Genomic DNA, 23,866 nt, shown 5'->3' on the forward strand with positions numbered 1-23,866 from the left:
ACCACGTTTCAGTCAGAATCAGGCTGATTTCCCAGCAGTTCCTCTGATGACAGGTAAGCGCCACTAGATCAACCAGCTTGTTTCACACTTCCCATGAGGAACAGAATAACAGGCCTGAACCTTCTTCTCCTGCTGAAACACCCAGAGTCAGCATGGGTCCCGTGTCTCTTTATCTTCAGCTCATGGGTAACATCGAAGGCTTGTGGGGAAACGGCACAGCTGCGGCACAGAAAGCTAACAGCTGATCCCTGGTATAAACAATGTAGCTGTTCTTATGGCCCTCTGAACACAAGTGCAGCTGAGAGAAAAATGAAACACGAGATTGTCCAAAACACCATCAGCTCCGTTGTGGGTCCAAACAAAGGTGGAGAAAAAGAAACACACATACGCATAAAAGCTCAGGTCTAATATGGGAGCTGTTTTAGAGACTGCCGGCTCTAGCTACACCATAATAAAATTTTTAAAAAGACCCAAACAAGTCTGGAGACTGCAACAACAGAATATCATTATAATTATTTTTTTAAAAAGAAATTAACTTTTAGAGCATTAATGTTATTTAATTTCTATGTTATGGCCTGCATTTACATATGGACTTCGGAAGCAAGCTCTGTATTACTAGGCTTATAGCTGCCAAGATCTGTTGACATTTCCTCACTGAAAGGAGAGTAAGCCATAAAATACATATAAATTAATGAAGCTTCCTGTTCACATAAAAATATTAATGGAAAGTTGAGTTTCAGGAATAAAATACATATTTTCAGCAATGGTCCACAAATAACAGAGATGGCTTAAGATCAATATGAAGCTAACCTCATTAAAGAATTTGGGAGAAATGACCAAGAAGTGACCTGAAGTGAACTTTTTAAAGTTAAATTATAGATGTTTTTTTTCTTTTTCAAAATTCCTTTTGCTTTCTGACTGCTCTCCATGAATGCCTAGCAGCACAAATTAATCTACTGCTGAATGATGGAACCCACAAAAAGAAATGTATCCCAGGCAAACAGTCTGATCATGAAGGACCCCCAAAAAAGAGCAATGGTACCCAACTAAGGGTGAATCACTTCCTTCTGTGCAACATAGGAATTACTGTCAGACATCAAAGCAGCCAGGTTGAGTAGGGCACATGGCTCATTACCTGACTGGAACCCAGAACGGAATTGGCAGGAACACCAGAGGTGTCTATCACCTCCAGGGCAGTAACTCAACATTGTAAGAACACAGATTCTACCAAATACAGGTGTTCACTTTGACATTTGGCTGTCTTAGTCACCTGCTTAGTCCATTTTCTTTAGCTTGGAAGTCATTGTGTTGTCTTTGTCTATTTTTTTTCTTCCCCCCATTTCTGCTGACCTAAAATAAGATTCTACTTTAAGTCTAAAGGGAGATTAGAATTACAACCCCCAAATTAGAAAGTACTCGATGTCTAGTGATTCAGAAAAGCTTGTCTTGTCTAGATTTATCCAGCTTTCTCATAACTAGAAGTAGTTTCCCTGATCGAGGTTGTGCTGTCTTTTTTAAAGAATTGAGCAGCTATCAAAAGAAATAGCCTTTTCCCAGCTACCTGTGAATTCTACACCAATTCTGCTGTTATTAGAAGGGGAAGAAAAGAAAAGGAGGAAGAGAGTGTGTGAAAAAGGTGGATGCAGGGACAGACACACACTAGGAAGCCAATTTCACTCTTAAGCATTATTAGGAGGTAATTGAGTAGAGAAGTGAAAGAAATCAGAAATTCGATTTCTGCCATACCTAGTAGTGCTTTGTCCAAACTATTTTAAAAATGCATATAGCGAGAAGGAGAGGGACATATGCAAAATGGGAACAAAGCAAAGACATATCTGACATGTTGAAAAAGTTGAATTTTCTCACTGAGGTGTTACTCAGTTACTTATTCTTAAACATAGCATGTGCAATTTGCCAAAGAAAGAGGGAGAGACAAGGTGTGAAAAGCTTTATGCTTTTCACTTATCTTGATTCTTTAGGTAGTACTTCATGCACACACAACATCAAACATGCTAAACTGAGAGCAGTTTCCATTTCTCTCCACTGCCCAGTGACTGACAACCGCAGTGCAGGTGTGCTGCGCGGCCAGAATAGAGAACGAGCTCACGCGTGCCGGCAGAGAGGACACCAGGAGAACTAGGAGTGTAAGGAAAGTCAGAAGGGGAATAGGACTGAGAGAAAGCAGAGCAAAGTGAGGCGCAAAGGGAGAAGATGACCCAGTGATTTAAGGGGGCAGGTCAGCTATGACAGTAATGCACAAGAACGGGACAAATGCAGATGCTGAGTGTTAGTGGCACTTCCCCTTCATCCTCCTGAAACCCAGTGTGTCGGATAGAAACTCGGATTTGCAGTTGAAAAAACTTAAAGGACTCTACATTTGTTTCTAAATTTGTAAAATGCTAAAACTGCTGCAACCTCTGTCACCATTTTGTTAGTCTTGACTCACTGTATTATGTCTGACCAAAATCCTTGCATGCAGAAAAAAGACAAAGTGAGACAATATTTTGTTTTTGTTATTTACAAAGGTTTATCAATTTTCAGACAGACAAAAAAGCCTGTACCATTATATTTAGAGGGCAAGGTTCCATCTGAATTAATTCTAAAAGGCTGCTAGAAATTAATACAATATTAATATTAAAGCACTGTTATTTTGGGGTTCATCTCCATGATTGGGAATACAATAAAACGGTATTTGAAAGTAACTAATTGGATCTATTATGATAACTTTGGCTTTAAATAATAAACATGAAAAAACAAATCATGAATTTGTTGTATTAATTAGCATTGTTTTTAACCTGAATATGTTTTGTATCCCAACTGTCTGTAACTGCATGCTTGAAAAGGTATTTGGAAAAGATAAAATTAATCTAAGAAAATAATTTCAGTGTATTATTAAAAACAATTAAATGTTGTCGCTGTCCTGTAACAGCCAGATAAGCTTCAACCAACACAATAAACAGACCCTTACAAGTTAAGCTTGTTGGCTGATTACACGCTAACAAAGCAATATATAGGACAACAAAAATATATTTTCAATTGAAAAATAGCATCTAAGAAAATCATTTCAAAGGAACTCTTTCAATGTGTGCAGCAAGATGTTGGAGACCTTTTATCACAGTGTTGTTGCCGGTGCCATCTTCTTTGCTGCTGTGTGTTGGGGAAGCAGCATCAGAGCAAGCGACTCTAATAGACTGGACAAAATCATCAGGAAAGCTGGCTCTGTACTGGGACTAAGGCTGGAGTCCCTGGAAACTGTGGTGGAGAGGAGGACACTGAAGAAGGTTCTGTCTATTATGGACAATAAACAGCACCCTCTCCACCACATAGTGGACAGACAGCAGAGCACCTTCTCACATAGACTGCTCCAGCTCCGCTGTCGTAGGGACAGATACAGGAAATCCTTCCTGCCACATGCCATCTCACTGTACAATAAAAGCTAAATCATTGTTCTGCACTAATCAGTCCAATTTTGCACAACTGCACTGTGGCACACTTGCTGTACATATATTTACATATACATATCTGCATTTTTTGAATCTTTGCAAGGACTGCTCTTAAGTTGCTTTTTATATTAACAGCATTTTATATTTTTACAATTTATAGCATTTTATATCTTATTTTTTATTTTATCTACAACTACTACTCAGTGGTAGTTGTTATTGTGTCTTGTCTCTATGCTGTAACTGCGAAGTAATTTCCCTGCTGGGATGAATAAAGTACTTCTATTCTATTCTATTCTATTCTATTCTATTCTATTATTGGTGGCTATATTGGTGAGGTTACTGTATCTTCCTGATTAAGGTAATAATGACCATCTCCCAACATCGCTGGCATTTACCTTGTCCATGCCAGTGTAAGATGATCATTATTCTAAGAAATACTCCCTGGCCACAGAAGCTTAACTTAGGACTGGGGAGAAGGATTTTCCCATAACCCTTACAAATCTCACAAGCGTACAGAAAGTATATAAGGCAAAACTCTCTGGAATAAATTTAGGTGAGAATAATATCCTTCCCATCGTGTCTATATTTATAATAAAAACTAGTTAAGAATAAAAATGAAGCAATCTACAGGAAGTATATTTGAAGAGTGAAGAAAACAAATGATACATCTTTGGACGAGGTCAAAAAAGCCAAGCACTTCAGACAGGGATCTATGACGATTTTGGGTAAGGAAGTCACAATGACAAGATAAAAGTCATCATAGCTTGAAGGAGCACAACATTTTGATTATGATTATTATTTTATTAATATTGTAAAAATATATATATATATTATTTTGACCCCATAAACTAAATATCTATACCAAATACAATTTATCCCATTCTTGAGTTGTGGTCAAGGGCCACACAAAATCATTCCAATGGCAACGACCATCCCTGACTTAAGATATACAATTGAGTTTAAAATCATCTTCTTTAAACCATTGGGTATTAAAGCATATGTGATTTTGGGTACATTAGTTCTACAAAAGGATGGTATTTTAGATTATGTCATGCATATGTTTGTACTTAAATGGTAAGGTTTTAAATTTTTTGACAAAAGTTAAAGACCACAATTTTTACATAGCAACACCCAAGAATTATTTAAATATTTACAGTACTTTATTTCCATTTCCATAATTAATGTAGCATTAAAACAATTAATAAAGATATAACATTGATCAAATGCTACCAGAAGAGAAACAGAATTGTGATTGAAAAAATAAATTTCAGGTATTGAATTTGAGTACCAAGCCAGTACCATCAAAAATCGTTGGAATGATGCTGAGTAAAGACAATGTGTAACCACAGTGGGAACCTATTGTTGTTTGCCTCCAATGTGATTGCGTCAACATGTAGGAATGTGAAAAGAAAAAAAAAAAGAAGAAAAAAATTATCAAGCTGTCCCTGGACAAACAAAGAGGATTGGAGGATGCGGGGTGGAGGGTAGTGGAATCAAATTCTACATTTACCACCCCCAAAAAGGAAAAAAGCTTTTATAGAATGACAAAGAAATAGAAAACAGAATGTGTTTAATATGCCCATTATGCATTATGTCTTATTTTGTAGGATGTTACAGATGTTGTGGAAAGAGCCTTACAAAGTAATGAAAATAATCCACAAACAGTAACCTTACTTTTGATTAGCTGGTTTGTGCTGTAAGTGGTATACCAGGAAATACTAGATCAAGCTTTGGCCTCACACACAGCTATTGTGATTGTTTTTATTTTATTTTGCTATGCAATATATTTTTGCTGAACTCTGTCTTCTGTTTAATTTAAAGAGTGAACTTCTGTGAGCCACATGCACAAAGTCAAACATCCCCTTCTTGCTTTTGGAAGAGGGCAATTACATATTTATATTTGAATGAATAATAAGTAATTTTTTGTTTACTGTGATTAGCTGCAGATATTTTCTTCAGTTTGATAGGCAATCACATCTACATGTTTGACTAAGTGTTCCTTTTTTGCCTTGATTAGCCCTGATTGGTATTAAATGTGAACACCTTTGACAATTACCTTTATGCAATTATTCACTCCTCTGTTCGTTATGTGTAAATTGCACTCACTAACACTGTTTCAGTTCAAGCTGAGATATTTTTTTCAAACTATACAAAACATTGTGGGATGATTTGGGCTTGATGCATCAGATTCAGGATTACAAACACACACTGGCTCAAAGATAGCTGTAGCTCCCACTGACCCAGTGACAGGCACTCTCCTTGGTGCTGAAATGTGAAATCTGTATTGCCTAGGAGTCACTATTGTAGGAAGATTCCCTCCATGCAAAAACTAATAGCCAATTGTGTATTATTATGCACAGGAGAGTGAAACCAACAGTCTTTAAGATTTGATTCATGAACTTTAAATTACCACAGTGATTAATTTATTCATTTGGAGTAGCACAATTAACACCCAGGCTCTAATATTTAGCTGTTTTAACAATCTTAGTCAAAAACACTGTAAATAGCAATATTATTTATGAGCAACAAGGGTCGCTGCGGTTGACTACATCAGCAGGAAATAGCTATGTTTTCAATACTTTAGCATTTAGCCAAGTTTAGCTTAGCTCCAGTTAGCATTAAGAAAACAAGACATTTAGAACATTTTAGGGATATTTTACTCCATAGTGGCTTATTGGCATGAAAGAAAAGTAAAATATACCCATAAAACAGAGACCATTTCAATCTTACAAAACTATTTGTGATTAAAACACTCTCTGGAATGAAGTTTTAACGGTCTGAACTCTAGTTAGCGCGTCTTGCTCCATTGGAATTGGCTCTAAACACCATCCACAATACACAACACCACCACATGCACAATAAAATGCATAATTTGATCAACTTCATGGAGGTGAACATTTTAAAACTGAGTCAGGATAAAACATTATAAGAGTAAGCCAGATTAAATGTGTATGGTACATAGGCCAATACCTGAATAGGAAAAATAGGTTTTGTTTTTTTTTACTTTTGTCATACTAGTCTGCTCTGCACCAAATCAGCTAAGATATGATTACAGTGACAGTAGGCTCCATGCTTTGAACCTATTTAAGATCAGCCTATCATAACAAAGGTAACATAGACGTGTCTGGTGATTGATGCAATTAAAACAACATGCTTGGGTTGCTTATAATCAGAGGCAAAGGTCAGTTGAATAAATTACACAATGGACATAAGAAAAGGTAGCAGCCAGGTGACCTGGGAAGACTGAGTACATTATTAATGTGTAGAACTGCACAGGATTCCATTAACATAAGCAGGTTAGATAGCTTATTCAAGACCAAGACCCTGACTACTGAAAAACAAAACATTTTGTCCCCACCAGTGTCCACCAAACATCTCTCTGCGTGTATACTCATCTTTCCAATTTGCTAATCACACTCTTTTACAACACAACCAACATGAGTGATTGGAGCAAGCATCAGTTCTAAAATAACTCCACAAATCCTGATACCCCTGCAAAACAGAATTCTCTGAGCATCTGTTCCCATCTCTGCACAGCTACAAACAAACACTCAAATTTGTCTGCTGTCAAAGAACATCGCTTATTTTTTTTTGTCACAATAAAACAAGCACAACCAAAATGATTTTAACTACAACCCCGCTTATAAAAATACCCTGCTATTTTATGAACCGCATTGCAACATAGGCACAATTTGGTACAATTTATTAAACATTTTCTGATTGGCTGAAACGTCCAAGAACACAGCTTCTGTATTGCTATATGGTCCTTCGTTTCATATAAAAACTAAAGATTCTGTAATCTTTAGTTTGCAGAATCTTCAGTTTATTATTCTATCTAATAATGTTCTGACAATAGGATGCATTTTATGTGTTTACTACACACTATTGCAGGTAATGTAAAATTACAATTAAAGTAACTCAATTTAGATTTTTACTCAAACAGCCTAAATTAATTTTGCTTGTGTTTATATTTATAAAGACAACACAATATTATAAAGTATTTTGTACCTACTCTTTTTGCAACTGGTAAACGTTGATGCATCCTACTTCAAATAAAATCTATCCATAAGCATCACGCATTCAATGAGGTCAGAATCAACCATGTTCTGCTGTGAAAATGTATACTGTTTGTACAGTTAGAGTTCAAAGCAAACTCTCTCAAAATAGCAATTAAAGCACGGAAGAACTCTATTATCCGTAGTTTTCTATCTGAGTATAATCTTTGTGCAGTTTTGACAGTTCTACAGATCTTATCAAGAGAAAGCAATTTAACTGTAACTGATGTAACTATTAAACTATATTATATTTTATATTACATGAGATTCTATTTTAAATCTGTAACTGGTAAATGCAATATCTTTATACTCTTTCACGCAAATCTGAATGTTTGTCAGTGATTGAGAGCTGAATAGACTAGTTACAGGAAAAAACAAAATGGATAGAAAAGCAGATGGATATACAGTGAACCCTCGTTTTTCGTGCGTTCCAAAAAGAACCCGTGATAGGCGAAATCCGTGAAGTAGTTACCTTTATTTTTTTACAATTATTATAAAGCATAATTAAATACTCTACATTGAAACCAAGGAACAAAACCTGTTTTCAGGCCTAAGCATTTTTTTAACAAATAGAATGCTTTCTTACAAATAATCATTGTAATCATCAATACAAAGTACAGTAGGAGAAATTGTGACTCGCGTATTTCACTGTTCCTCTGACTGTGACGCTGCGGCCTCACTCAGCTCTCTAGTGTCTTTTTCTTCTGAAGCCTGTGGTGCAGGTGTGTTTTTTCGAGAGAAGAACATAGTTATTGGTAGTTGTTGTCGCTCTTTTTTCTTCTGGGCAAAAATATTTGCCAACATTTGCCAAGCTGTATATTTAAATACCGTAATGTTATTGGCACACAGGTAGAGAAGAAGCGCGGAGACTGATTAGCCAATCAGGACGCAGAACACAATGCATTGTGAAAAAAAAACTGCACAAAAAACTCCGAGAAGCAGCGAGGCCATGAAAGGTGAACCGCGTTATAGTGAGGGTTCACTATATATATATATATATATATATATATATATATATATATATATATGTTAGAAAAATGATCTAAGTTCATTTACTTGTGAGTTTATTTGAAAGGTTATGTTTTCATATTATTATTTTGTGTGTTGTTTACTTGACTCCTTTTCTTCTGTGAAACATTATTAACTTCGTTTAGGATGTTTGCCTGGAAGCTAAAAACGTTAAAACATTCATGTGGTATCAGCTTCATGTGAAACTGATTAGTTGCGGTCAGCCTCATGCCCTTGTAAGGGCATGTCCACAGAAGGTTCCAGAACACCCTGTAGAAAAAGGTCATTGGTCAAATTCTTTATGTGACTATGTGAAAAAGCCCAACCTCCTTCCTTGGTTTTTCCTAATAAAGAGCAGTGCAGACAAAAGATCTGGCAGAGTTGATTCCAGACAGTGTTTGACAGCGATTTTCAGCGTCTGTTTTCAACTCTCCTCTTCTGCAGAAAAGTAATTTTTGTCTCTGGTTGATTCTTTGCAGGTTAGGAACTAAAATAAACCTAACTATATATATATATATATATATATATAGATCAAAAAATTTTTATTGTAAGTTAAGAAGGTAAATCAATCAGTTGTTTATGTATCATAACTGTTTTTGCCTCACAAATGCTACATCAACTTATGTATTTTCCGTAGACTCAACAAACAACTCTACTCTCACATACAAATGGTTTGTAAGGAGTCAGAGCGAGACTTGTCTATCTGGATGAGTCAGGCAGTAAGGATGACTTCGGTAAGTGTCAATCTTTTAAGTATGAACGGACTTGTTGCCCTTGCAATGGTAAGTCATCTGCAAATAATACACTCTTTTTAAGCAAAAATGATAGGTCCCCTTATGAACAGTCTGTGCTTGGAGATGGTTATCAAAGAAAAAAGAAAATCAACAAACACATTTAGTTTAACTATAAAATTTGAACTCTATATCTGCTGCATGCCACAGCATGGTCCCCATATCGAGGCCTTTGGTTGCTCCTGCATATGCACCTAAAGTGGATGTTAATGAACTGCTGTCACACGTAGGAGGGTGCCTTTGAGGCAGCAGTCAGGATTCTCTCCACGTACTCGTCTGTTTGCAGTGTGGAGGCTGTGATGTGCTGCCTGACTGCAGAGACTCGCTCCTGGGCAGACAGGAGGGGACCAACTCAGTACAGGGGGTCCCTGCTGCGGTACCACTCTATCACCAGCAGAGAAAAGGCTCAACACCAAATGCAAGCGTGTGGATGCATGTTTCTTAATGTGTGCTACTTTTATTGAAACATATGCTTGCTTAAGGTGCATTTGCATTTGTCACCAGGAAGCTTGTATGAAGATGTGTAACTCGCAAACACAGATGCTGGAAGTAATGTTGCACAAAGCTGATTGTCAAATTAGTAGCAAAAGGAAGCAGGAAGAGAAAAAAAAATCAAACTTTTCCATAAACATGTTTATGAATGTGTTGATGCATTTGTGTTTGTGGAAGAATCTCAGCAGACAGAGTCTGGCCAGTACTGTTCCCTGCAATCTGCCACTATTGCACCCTGTGTAGTGTCAAAATGATTTGAGCACCCGCTGTGCCACCTGTCACCCTGTGCCCCTAGGCTCATGGTGGTCCAACCGTCCAACACCGAGGCCCAACCTCATTTAGATTGCTATCACACAACCAAAATTGTACCCTTTTTGCCTTCAGGATATCCATCTCGCTTGCTCCCCAAATCCCAGGACCATTTCCTTGCATGATTTAAGCCCAGGTCTTGGTCTACATTAGTGTTTTCAATTCCCTGCATGTTTTAGGTGTTCCCCTTCTACTGCACCCAACTTGAATAAGTGGGTGATTAACAGGCTTCTGCAGCACTTGGTGACATGCAGGAGCTGGTGCAATCATTTGAATCAGGTGTACTGGAGCAGAGACGTGTCTAAAACATGCAGGGCAGTGGACCCTGAGGACCGGAATTGAGAAACCCTGGTCTACATCATCTAAATCTTAAAGACAAATATAGAGAAGGCACCTATGCATGAGGTAGAAAATCTCTGTCAATGCAGTTTCTGACAACATTATCGCAAGAGTTCAGCAAATAGGTTACCTCTTTAAGGGGAATTTGGGGGCTCTGTTGTAAGCATGACATCTGGCTCCACCAAACATCTGAGTAAGCAGATTGGCCCTGCAGGCCTGGGGTGACAGCCGATGAGGAAGCTGGGAGATGTGGGAGAACTGATCTGAGCTGCTACTCTGCTCAAGCTGTCACTTTAACTTGGCTTGGCACAGTTTGATTCTCCCTGGCTCTGAAGCATTAGGCCCTCTACATTGACTGCCACTGCCCTGCCGGCACCAAGCCAAGTCTTTCATGGAGGGGGTCGCTCATCACTTTCACTCTCTTTCTTCCTCTCCTCGTCCTGCTTATTCTGTCTCTGCAGGGCTCCAGCTTCTTTATCACAATCTTTCTCTTTCTGTCCCCCCCTGCTTGTTTCTTATCCAATTCCCAACAGAAGCCACAAAATTGGATCCATTATAATCTGCCATTATTTGCTATTCCCAGCAGCTCCTGTGTAACACTCTAAGCTACTCATACACTCTCTTCTTGCCATCTTTGTTGTTCTCTAAGTAGGTGTTCAGTCCTTCAGTAATCATGCCACCCACATAAATTCACCTCCATATTTTAAACTTCATGTATGACAGTGAAGCCACTTCAAGAGTCTGTTTGATTGCACATGTGAAACTGAGATAAACAAATACTGCTTCTCTGATTAAACCCATGATCCTCCCTACCTCCAACATTTAAATTCTAAAGTCAGAGTGACTGTGTGGTTGAATCAGAGATAATGACAAGGTCAAAGGGAAAAATGTTGTACATTTGCCATTGTTGCTGTGCCCAGAAGCTTTCCATCCACAAGGTATTTCTGTTTTTACTTCATTTCATTTTGGTTAATTATAGAACTTTCATGGAGGTTGAGGCATTGAGAAAACTACATTTCATAGAGGATTAAAAAAATTACTTTTCCACAAAAACGCAGAGACTGTAAAAAAGAACACAAGGAGAGGTTAAACGCTAAATGACAGAAACAGTGTTTTGTAAAATATAGCAGTATATTACAAAACAGTGCAAAGAGAATAAAATAGAAACGTGTTGGTTTACGTTCCCTTCGACATTTAGCATTTTACTATGTCTGGATCTGTATGGTTGGATGAATCACTGCACAGGTCACAATATTCCAGTTCACAGTAAACTGAGATTGAAACTAAAGTATATAATCAAATTACTGATTCAGTCACAAACCACAATTTAACTAACTTAAAAGTAAACCATGGATATCCCTCAACAGAGCTTTTGATTCTTTGACCATCTAAGCCTCAATCTTCCAAAGAAGCAGACAGTAAAGCCCTTATGAACTCTTTCTTTATAAGTGGATATATAAACTCCCTCACACATTTTAAAGTGTAAACTTAAACTGGGAAACCCTGAGACTGAGAGATCAGTCCCTAAACGGAAAAATAATGTAGCATAGATTTTTATCATGAATTGTAGGTAGTCCAAGCTATGCAAAAAGTTCAAGTGAAGCAAAGTGAATCCAATAAATTATACAAACAGAACATTCTGTGACATTTTTTTTATTTATTCATGCACAGAATTAAAAAAAAAATACTCTAGTTAAGCAATTATCCCCCCAAGGCAGAGCAAACCGTTCTCATATTTAATTTGCAGAAATGCAAAGGTATTCCAATTGCCCAATGATCCTCAGTAATAGGAGATACCATATGTCACCTCAGTCCCTTTAATGGAAAATGAGAAAATGGTTTTACACAAGTTGTCCTTCTGAACCCAGAAAGATAAGATGTTGTGGAATCCCAGAAAAATTAAGCAGTGTTTTTTCTCTCTTTAATAGTTAAACGTCCAATTCTAAAATATGCAGACACTATTTTTCTGCTCTACTTCATATTTTATTCAACCTTCATTTTAAAATAATCATCAATAAAGAGACTACAATTAAAGAAGAATTTAAGTTTCATATTAGGTTACAACGCCCCCCCCCCTCCCAAACAACTAATGATCTGGAGAAAGACCCGGTGTCTCTCCCGTTGACCACTGGAGATAGGCATCAGCACCCCTGGTAATCCCACAAGGAAAAAGCGTGTTGAATAATGGATGGATGAATGGATGGATGGATGATGGATGGATGGACAGTGTTAGTCTGACTGTATGTTTATGACTGTTGTCCCATCTGGAAGTTTAACTTCCGTCTTAGTCTTTTGCAGGCTCCAACGGGTTGCCAACTTCTTTTGATTCACTGCTGCGTGTTTCTTAATGTTTGTTGTTTTTACTTTCTTGGAAACTATCATTGACTGTTATGAAAGGCACTTTTAAATAAAATGTGTAATTATTTTTAAAGTTATGTTCTAAATTAGTAGGACCATTTTTCCATCATCTATGACCACCCTCCAAAAAGGCTGCATAGTGTTGTCACCATATTTCACAATGAAGATGGTGGTTACTATGAAGGGTGATTTGCAGGTGTATGTAGGTCAAAAAGTGCAATTTTGCCTTCATCTGGCCTAATTCCTGTATTTTTGTACTACTTTGTGATGGGCCATCACATACAATTCCAATAAAACACACTAAAGTTTGTACTGCAATAAATCAGTGTCAACATAGTTATGGATTGAGTGAAGTAGTTGAGATTATTTGAAAAGACAAAAAAAACTTGCTGAAATGCTTTTTAAGAATACTTGTTTATCTGAATTGGCCTCCAACCCGTGTCATTCACAGAAACAACACACAGAAAAGGAACAAATATTTAAAGAATAACAGTGAAATTTTGTATTTATCAAAATAAATATCATATCTAACTTAAGATCTGTGTTTCACAGACAAACCTCAAAGATTGTCCTGAAAACATATACTTTTTTGTGCCTTTATTGTACTAGACATGTGGTAACACATATTAAAAAATTATTAAACTATATTATATTTTATATTCCATGAGATTCTATTTTAAATCTGTGCTATATAAACACAGATTCTTATTTTCACCATTCATTATCATAATGTTTTCTTGTGTAATTTTGATGTATTATCTGAAATAAAATAAACTTGGACTATTCTTGTGTTAGTCTGGTATAATTGCCATTAAAATAATATAAAAATTAAAAACCTTTTAGTAAGCTACCACAACGGGGACACTATTTTGTGTTGTCTCAAATTTTATTGTCATATTTTCTTATTCCCAAGCATGCCATTAGCTGCACGTTTCAATTAGTGCTTTACCTTATGTGAAATTCTACTCACTTGTCTGGCCTGCCAGGCACCTGCAGGCGTAAGCGACACTTGTTAGCACACTGGATTTGTTCTTCTTTGATGCGAATAAGCCTCTGCAGAGCCAGACACCAGTCCTGGGACACGGTGGTGTTTAGGTTCTTTGAAAGAAAGACACACACATTTAAAACTGGCTGATTCTAAACTAAGGCATGCACGGGTCATCAAGCACACAGCACAAGTCATGCACATGAAAACCAAAGGTACATCCTATAGAAGCTCACATTCCTAAGGTATGTTTTTTTTTTTTTGTTTTTTTTTTTTACAAAACCTGCAGTGCATTATTTGAACCAATTTTCTTCAGTTAATAAACTGTGCAATCTTGTTCATTCACTCAAATATAACTGAATTTATTTCAGTTCTGACATCCATTTTATAGTAAAGCCTGGACCCTCAAGTCAAACAGAATGAAATCAATTTTCTGCAGCAAATGAGCTGTGTAGAAGTATTTTGTCTACTTTATTTTTTTCAACAGACAGTAATATAACTAGGTGGAAAGGAATACCAGCCATTAAGTGCCAGACCAGCATCACTCCTCCTGAGGACATTGTGCTCATTAAGCCCGGAGAAGCAAAGGTGCAACCATTAGCCAGTGAAACTCGGGTGATTACTGGAGTCTACCTCCCTGGTTGTGTTACTGTATGTAGCATGTAGTGCCATAAATGTGATACCAGAAAATTATAAGGAAGGCTACTGATTTGCACAGTACTGGAGGATGTCGACGGGCTCTTTTGTATCAGTGAGAACATCTCATTCCCACCCTTATGGCACTATTCTAGGGGAGAAAGATGGTAGATCATGTGCTTCTGCAAATTAATAATTTGAAAAATGAGTTTTATTTTAATAACATCTTAAAAATCCTTTTTTTCCAGGTGAAAAAGCTGAAAAATGTGTCCCTCTCTTTGTAGAGTTCTTACCTCTTGGATGTTCCACCTTTAACTGTTTAAGCATCTTAATGCGTTCTCTGTTATTCCTCTTCTAGTTTTGAGAGGTTTCAAAGGTTTTATGAGGCTAGCTTCTGCTGGTAAATTGTATTTCTATGAGTCAAACATTTTAATTTACCATCTTTTGATAACTTGATCACAAACAACTTGTGATGCTAAAAGCACTCTTGGCATAGGTTAAATTAATTCTTCAGCATCAGTCTTTCTGTGAGTGTTTTTCTCAAAGATCAAAAATAGTAGCATACACATTCTGGAACAACCTAGCCTGTGCAGTGATGTGATGCATGTGAACAGAACAGACTATGTTTTGGTGATCTGAACAGTTTCAGCTAAAGGAAAAAACGCAGCACATCTGAGACTTTGCCATTTGGCTTTCTTTTTTGGGGGGGTCTTTATATGTTTTGAGATTAACTGCAACATGTAAGTTCAAGACGTACCTGGTATATCCCCTGTAGTGTGCCCACAAGCAGAGTAACCTCTTCCACAACTGAAAGGTCATGTTGAAGTTCCTGCAGCTCCTGGTACAACCGTGGAGGGCCCAAGAGAGCTTTTCCTGGGAGATGGGCACAACAGAGTTTGGATATAAGCATTAGATTGAATAATGCAGCATATGCTGAGAGTCAGAGTCTCAGTACACAGTGATAAAATGCAACTATTTAGTCAGTTTTATTGAGCAAATAACTACTTCAACTCACAAACAGGTAAATGCTGTTATTCTTATGCTGTAGAGTTCATTTACATTACATGTTTCAAGTTTGACATCAGTTGATTTGCACTAATAGTCATTTGTCTAATCAAGTATACCAGTACTTTACAAAGCTATTCTACTCCAAATTGTTAGTTAACTTGTTATTTTAAGTTCCAGTATTTACTAGTTTTTGTTAAATATACTTGTCTTGAGCAGCTGTCATGTTACTATTACAATAGGGCACAGACACCAAATTAGAGCATGTATGTCAGTTTGCATTTAATGCTCTTTTATGAGTAAAGCCACTGAATATAAAGAGTGGTCAAAATTTTAGCTGTTTTCTACGTTGTGCTGACATGCAGAATACTTGTTAGCAATTATATTAATCATTTGAATGTTGTGATTACAGATGAAGGCTTTGCCTCTGATTACAGAGAAAGGGGATTAATCATTTATCAAAATGTGCTATTTTTGTAGGGACTGGAGAATAGTTCAAAAGGGATTGAAAAAAATGATAATTCACATTGAAGCACAACTTAGGGGACGCACCCTGTCACATCACTTAAAAACTATTGTGTTGGCACTCTAAAAGGTAGAAATACATTATCCGTTTCTGGTCACAGTTTCATTAGTTTAAAATATGGAGGAAAAAAATATGATTAGAAATTACTTGTCAAATATTGTCTGCATTTAAAATGAATCCCTTTGAATAAAGAAATTTGTACATTTATTTTTTAAAGGAGAGGCACTATGTATTTTCCAGGCACATAGTGCCAATTTATAGCACAGTCAAGTGGCTAACTTACTGTTAGTTATTGCAAAAATGCTGCATATCTAAACATAATTCAAAGGAAATTTGACTTTCCACTTTTACGTCTTGAAATTGGCTCCTGTCTCTTTAAGAAGCTAATATTCTTTCAGACACTCCACCTTTAGCACATCATCACAAACAATGTTTGTCCATTATGCCATTTACAACCGTTCTTAGTAGCGTTGCAAAGTAGCGTTGAGAAGTAGTTTGTATGATAAGCTCAGCAAATGCACTGTTCCACCAGGTGTTTCCTAATTACTGCTGCCCTTAGTCTGAAGGAGCTGCGTGACTAGAGGCATGGGAGAAGAGCTCTGTGAGGCAGAAGCTCTGATATGCAATGAAGAATTAAGTTATTCATGCCACTGAAAATTTTATATCATTTTCACCATTATCTGTTTATCTTCTTAAGAAAAATACAGAAATATCATTATTATACCATGGACATGGATGGACATTTTACTTATCCATTCAGTTGTATTTGAATTTTTACTAATTTGTAAGATTAAATCCTACAAGACCATTTTTACCAGTCTCCAATTTTTCTCTGCATGTAGATTAAAAAGTAAAAGCTCAAGGTCAAATTGTTCCAACAACAGGAAAAGGAAGGCATTGTCTGACAGAACAAATACAGGTGCAGGAGGTGAAGTTGCTTTGGTTCAAAGTCTAGTGGGCACTAATAAAAGAGTTTCAGTGCATAGAAGAATCGATCACCATTATTTGTTGAACTACAGAAAGTGAATTTATGAGTAAAGAAAAAAATTAGATGGAGAAACTGTTATTTGAGGCTATGATGCCCTTTGCTGGCCAAAGAGAATGCAGGTGTCTCATTAGACGCAAAATTCAGCATCGATTTGAGGTCCACAGGCTTCAAAGTCTTTCTCTCCCAGTACCAGGAATCAATACCCACGTCTCCTCCTGTCTGCCGTCCCCCGTCCCAGCTCCCCTGGCCCACATTTCTCCGGCAGCAAGCTCTGTGAGAGTTGCCTAATTAAATTCTGCAGGTAGATTTTGCTCCAAAGCAGCCCTTGCCCTGTCTCCGCTGCCACATAATAAAGTAGCAAGAGAGGCGAGTAGGTCGGCGAGTTTAGTGAGGCGTGCTCATCCGAGGGGACCTGCAGCTGTTTTGCTATTCGCGTGCATAAATGGAGTGAGAGCAGAGTCATAAGAGAGACTATGGGAGAGGGAAATGGGGAAGGGTGGGCTGGTGTTATTCATCTAAAGAGTGCCATTGTAGCTTTGGGGGTTTAATAGGATCTTTGACACTGGCACACAGTGACATCTGTCATCTGCGCAAGCAAATCAATAGGTGAGACATCTGAATATAAAGGGGTAGTGCTGTGTGCTGAAAGAACAATGTCAGAGCATTGTCTTCTTCAAAGGGATTGCCTGGACCTTTGTGCAGGTTCCCCTGGTCTTCCCGGGCCTGCTTTTGGCTACAGCCCAAGAGGTGAATGTGCTGAGTTGTAATCCAACATAATCCAGTTGGTGAGGCAGGATATGGTTTATACACTAAGACATGACTATCCTCGCTGGCCACAAGGCACATAATTCACTGGTGTAGAAGGCCTGAGCCCAGAGGGGTCGGTCCTCACACTCATCCACTGTGCCAGTGATGCTAGCTAGTGGCTTTAAAGACAAAGCAGCTTCAATGCTTATGTCAAAAACCTTGTCTGATCTCCAGCCAAACCCTCTGCTACACCACAGACGGAAAAAAAAAACAGCATTTCTGACAGGGGGTCATACGGGAAGCAGGAATAAAAGAGTGTGAAAGGGGGTAAGTCAGTGTAAGAGAATAAACACCTGGAACAACTGGCTTTCAGGGAAAACACATTAACATTGTTTGGCTCTCCATGTGTTGGGGGATACAGACAAGAAGCCCAACAGCAGACTAAAGACACAGAATGATGGAAGGTTTGAGGGAAAAAGACAAACCCACCTGCAGTCTAGTTTTTTGGGGTTTTTTTTCTCTAAAGACATGTCTGTGGGGTGGAAGGTGAAAGATGATTTTCACCTTCCATGATTAAGTTACGCTAAGGGGGTAAGACATGTCAATAAGTCACTATGCTGAATTACATCACATGGTATGTAAATACATGGTATTGCAAATCCAATTGAAAATTTGGCAACTGGTGCAACTGGCTTTGGGACAGACACTACCCCAAAAGGGTAGAAAAAAAGAAAAAAGGAAAAAAAGAAGGATTCAAACACCATCCAATATTTTAGTTAGAGAAACTTGCAGAAGGCTGTACTGAGAGCTAATCCTAAATGATCCCAAAACCTTGCAGCAAAGCTGTGAGGATATGAGTATAAACTACCTGAACAAAAGACGAAAAAAACTAAATCCAGAGAGAATATAAACCAGCTCTCAAAAGAGTAGGTGCTTACTGAGCGTGACACAAGGAGCACTGAAGAAGGCACCATTAATATTTAAGTCATGGAGCAGCAACTTTACAAAGTGTGCTGCATTACATCCCGATAAGGCTTTGTATCTTCCTTTTCCCATGGCACATTTATCAAGGATCTCGTCAAGCTCGGTACACACCAGAGTATTGTGAGAGGTGGTGGAGGAACTACTGTTTCAACCACAGATTCCTATCTGCCGCTACCGGCTCTCTAATTGGTCCTAGAAAGGCAAGGAATAATCTCGACGGATTGATGACTCCTCTCCAGACATGTTTGTGGTCTATCAGAGACTGAAATGAGACCGTGAGGATGATGCAGCTTGGGGCTCCCTACGCCAGCATCACTCTCCAAGATAAAACACCACAGGCACACAGGAACAAGTGACCATCATCACTATCCCCCTCACAAACACATCCTCAATCAGAGTGACAAGCAGCATGACTGCATCTCCACCCCTCCATCTCCTCTCTCCACTTGAGAACAGGAACAGATTAGCCTTGCTGACTCAGAGAAAGAGGCTGAGACTAACAGTCAGTTTATAGTGATGAGATTAACCAGAGGGTGAAGCATAGGGAAATATTGCAGTGGCACAAGTTCACATATTTGTTTTTACCTGAATTGCAGGCCCCACTTGGCCTCTTAGTCCCACTCTGCTGAAACAAGGTGTCTTTGCTTTGAGAGTTTTCCTGGCCAACCTCTACTACTTGCACATGCTGAAGGGGGGCGCTCCACTTCATGGTGTACTTGGGGCCAACAGGGACGAGGCTGCTAATATCCGGAGGTCCTCTGTAGGAAATAATTACAAAATTTGTTTAAATAGCCAGGAAATTTTAAAACAAAGTGAGGCAACTACCAGAATGACCACTAGGATATTCAGATAAGCAGAAATAAAAAAGTGATTTATACACAATTGATACCAGAAATTTACACACACTGGTTAAAAGAAATAAAAAAGATTGTTTTCTCTTTTTTCTGATATAAAATCAGACAAAAAATTTTCTGTTTTGGTCGGTTAGGATTTTTGAGTTTTCATGTGATGGCTTTGCAAGCTTCTAAAAGGTTCATTCACAACATTTGATTTGAACTGAGGCGCACCTGTGGCCCAGAGATAAAATGCTTCTGGTTTGAAATCTGAATGTCATCCCCTCAACAATAGAAAAAGAGTTTGTGAAAAAGGGCTAAAACTGAAAGGACAGTGTCATTATCCACGGTGATATGAGCCCTTCACTAACAAAGGCCACTTAGCACAGTAGAAGCTTTTACTTGAAAAGTACCTTGAAAATTCAGATAAAAGTTTGCAAATGTGTACAGGGTAAAACAATCTTTTATTTTGGATACATGTCGTCTGGATGAACGAAACTAATATTGAAGTATATAGTCATTTTGAAAATCATTACACAACAAACAAGGAAGTTTGTAAGGCCAAGAACACCAACTTGATTGTGAAGTCCAAAGGAGGCAACATTGTGGTGTGTGGATGTTTTTTACTTTGTTGAGTCAGATGTACTGCACAGAATGGCATTCATCATAAGGGAAGAACATTATGTGTAAATACCAAAGAAATCAGCAAGTAGGTTAAAACCTAGTCACAAATGGGTCTTTCAAATGAACGGTTCTATGCATACTGCCAGATTAATTATGAAATAACTTAAGGTCAATGCTTTGGAGTGACTATCTCATTTTCATAAAAAATGTTTATGGCAGATCTGTTAAGAAGAAAGGGGCTGAATTCCAACAAACTGTTAGAAGCTTGGGGAAAAATACGCAAACGACTTAAGTGCTGCTTAAAAGCAAGTCAAACAAATACTAACCATCTGACTTTGAAGAAGGTGATATTAAATATCTGATTCTATCATTATCATGTCATTATATTTATTCTTTGACTTATCAGATTGCAGGAAAAATATTTTGATATGCAGAATTACACAGTGAATATAAACATCCTTATATTATCGCTTATTGGTTTTTTTTTTTAAACAGTACTTTTGGTGGAACTCATTGTTATTTGTTATTTACTCTGGATGAGAATTAACATTGCTATCATTTTTGTGAAGTTCCTAAAGGGTATACCTTGTAAGCCTCTGCATACTGATGTTGAAATGAAACATAAAATAATAATATCCTTTGGGGGCTGCACAAGATGGCTTCAAGTAACATCCTTGACAGGGACTTCGCTAAAATAAAAAATAAAATAAAAAAAACTTTCCTTGTTTACTACTTGGGTAAGAGACAGGAAGAGAGAGATATGATCAATGGTGCTGACAAGGAAGATAAATTGGAAATAAACCAAAAACGTTTTATGTCAGTAATCTGGGACTCCTCAAGCTGTTGTTAGGGATTCTACCATTTGTTTAATGCTGATAAAGCTTCTGCAACTTCAGATAGTGTTCAAAAGCCCTTGCAGTCTTTTCTCTTTACTGTGTAGTTTGCCAAATTATCTTTGCAAAACCTCAGGCATCACATAGGAGCCCTTTTTAATCAAATATGTATTTCTCCAAAATGTGTACTCTCCTAAGCTCAACTTTAAAAAAAAAAGTACATCTAATTCTATGCAATATCTAGACATTAGCCTCACATTAGCAAACTATTTCTGAATGAATGATTTATTCAATATGCTCAACAACAGGGACTTACTTGACATTTATGTTGGCACAGATGAGCACATCATCAAAAAGGAAGACCTTCCTCTCCTTCGACTTCAGAACTTGTCCCCGCTCACCATACACAGTCTCAATAAGTGTTTCACAAAGGACCAGTGACCTCTGTTCTGAGTTCAGTTGCTAAAAGGGACACAACAATCAGATCAAAGGCAGATGAGACAGTATCACAAAGCTCCAATCCTCTGGAGCACAGTGCCTAGAGGACATAAAAGTCAAAAGAAACCATATCTCATCCGGGATTAGAAACGCATTCATTGTGATGAAGGTCATGGAACATGCATGTATGCATATGCACAGTTACATGTCTACAGCACTGTTCATTCAGTTAACCTTGTTTAAAAAAGATTGCAACAAGGACCTTTCAGTCTTTGTTGCAGAATGACTTTTCAGTAATGTATTTGTACAGTGTTTTAGTAAAAACCTAAGAGACACATTTACTTCTTATGAGCTTCTCCATTTGTCTGCAATGCTTGTAATTTTATAAATAAAGGCTTCCAAAACACCCTTTTGATCATATTTTTGAAATTATTTTGTATATGGCATTTTATCAACCTAAGTACAAACACAGTCAGAAATCGCATTGGCTTATGAGCACTGGGACACACAATCCTTTCTGCCACAATAACAGAACTACTACAAAAACATATAAACACAGGCACAGTTTGTTGCATGAGTAAATTCATAAATTTACTTAAAACTTTTTATAACAGATGCAGTTATTGAAATCTGCACATGCTGTTTACTTCACCCACACATATGTTAAGCAAAGAAGAAAAGCTATAGGTTTTTTTAATCACTTTGGTTCAACTTTGCTTTGACAGCTTAAATCAGTTTAGAGGGATGAAGTTATAAAAGCCATTAACACTTACGATAACTCAAGGTGCCTTAGGAGAAAACAAAGGTATGAAGGTAAAAAAGATAGTACACTGAAGCAAAGAAATGCATAACAATAATTACTATGAATTTAGTAAAAAGCCAAGAGATGTTTAAAAACTGGTGTAAAAATGCTAAAACAACATTTGACATTTACAGTTAAGCTGCAGTAAACAAAGCGGGGATTTAAAAGAGCCAACAGTTTCCCCGGGTCTCAGGCATGAGGAAAAATAAATGCTGCTTTACCTTTTTTAGTTCTTGTCCTGAAAGCAATAACAACCTGATAAATCTACATGATGCATACATTACAAGGAACTCTATCCACTGCATAATGAACTAATAAGATTTTAAAATCTAACATTTTACAAACCTCTAACTGAACCTAACCTCAACACTTCAAAACCAAGCAGCAGATTTTTATCCAAGATAAAATCAGGACATTGTGTGTGAAAAGGTAAAGCACACCGCAGTTCTTAGAAGCTTCAGTACCAATAACTCACAGGACTTTGAGAAATACATGTTACTGTATAAATCTTTCAATTAGTGTGGAAGAATTTTGGCCGAGTATCCCTAACATTATTTCAGTTTATTGAATTTAGTTAATTCTACATAGCTCACTTGAGGCATTTTAATCAGTTTGTGATTGAACATTTTTTAATGTGATACAACATTTTTTTAACATTAAAGTTCCATGATAAACATGGTCAGACTTGTTAATCAAGTTTTTTTGAGTAGTAACGCTTGTCTACAGCTTTACCTCTGAAGTCCTATGGAAGCAGAAAGAGGAGATTTTGATTTCTCTGTCACAGCTTTACCAATTTAGCTTTGTTCAGATGACCGTTTGGAGTGTTGCGTGCTTTTGTGCACCTGAGCTTGATTTAAATAATCTGGAAAAGACCAGTGTACTGCTCACACATATGGCTTCCTACAACCCTGGGGGCTAAGCACAGTCATATCCCATTTTTATTCCAGACACAATATCAGGCTCATCATGTTTTATTCAAAAATGGAAGCCAGATTTTGATAACTTGTTTCACAAAATATTTCTGCCAAATTCAACTAATTTAATCTCATAGAAATTACAAAATAAGTCATTAGTTAAGATGAAGTGATCTGTCATATCATTAAAATTCTATCCAGCTCCTCTAAGAGATAGAATATGCTACTATGATTTTTATTTTTGGTCTTCTCAGTATCAGTAGCCTCAAATGACTCTGGATGGCCGCATGTATTATGATGTAACTGCATGTGTTACTGGGTGAAAATGAAGTCTGTAACTCTGCTTAGGCTGCTGCCTCTGGGACCCGACCCCAGATAAGCAGAAGATAATTGATGGATGGATGTGATTTCTTACTTAAATATTTATACTTCCTATTCTGGTACACCAGATCCTTTGAGACAAAAGGAAACATTTTTCATTTAAGGTTTACAGGAACAACTTAGAGGATTAGCTTCATATTGGAATTCTGCAATGTCAATGCTGTAAATGCAAGGAGAGGAGACTGGGTGAATCAACTCATATCAAAGTCCTGAAAAGCAATGGATGATACAGAAATATGAAATAAGGAAGGAAGAGAAGAAGAGTTTAAAAAAATGGAAAGAGGACGGCATCGTAACACTCAAGGAGAAGAAGAGAAGTGTATACTAAGTGGAGTAAACGAGTAAACAGAGAGTTAGGGGGGTGCAGAGCAAAGA

General features: G+C 37.4%; 1 protein-coding gene across 8 annotated transcripts in view; it reads right to left on the reverse strand.

Moving 5' to 3' along the window:
- Positions 1–23,866, reverse strand: part of arhgef10la (Rho guanine nucleotide exchange factor (GEF) 10-like a) — a 128,121-nt gene that overhangs the window by 58,359 nt on the left and 45,896 nt on the right. For all 8 annotated transcript variants that reach the window (XM_032549486.1, XM_032549489.1, XM_032549488.1 and 5 more), the window contains 4 exons: positions 21,273–21,418; positions 19,252–19,424; positions 15,174–15,289; positions 13,766–13,893 (listed from right to left, as the gene is read on the reverse strand). In XM_032549486.1, coding sequence (XP_032405377.1) covers positions 13,766–13,893; positions 15,174–15,289; positions 19,252–19,424; positions 21,273–21,418 — 563 coding nt within the window. The remainder of the gene's footprint in view (positions 1–13,765; positions 13,894–15,173; positions 15,290–19,251; positions 19,425–21,272; positions 21,419–23,866) is intronic.

Source organism: Xiphophorus hellerii, chromosome 20 (genome assembly GCF_003331165.1).
Source record: "Xiphophorus hellerii strain 12219 chromosome 20, Xiphophorus_hellerii-4.1, whole genome shotgun sequence".
NCBI classification, from domain to species: domain Eukaryota; kingdom Metazoa; phylum Chordata; class Actinopteri; order Cyprinodontiformes; family Poeciliidae; genus Xiphophorus; species Xiphophorus hellerii.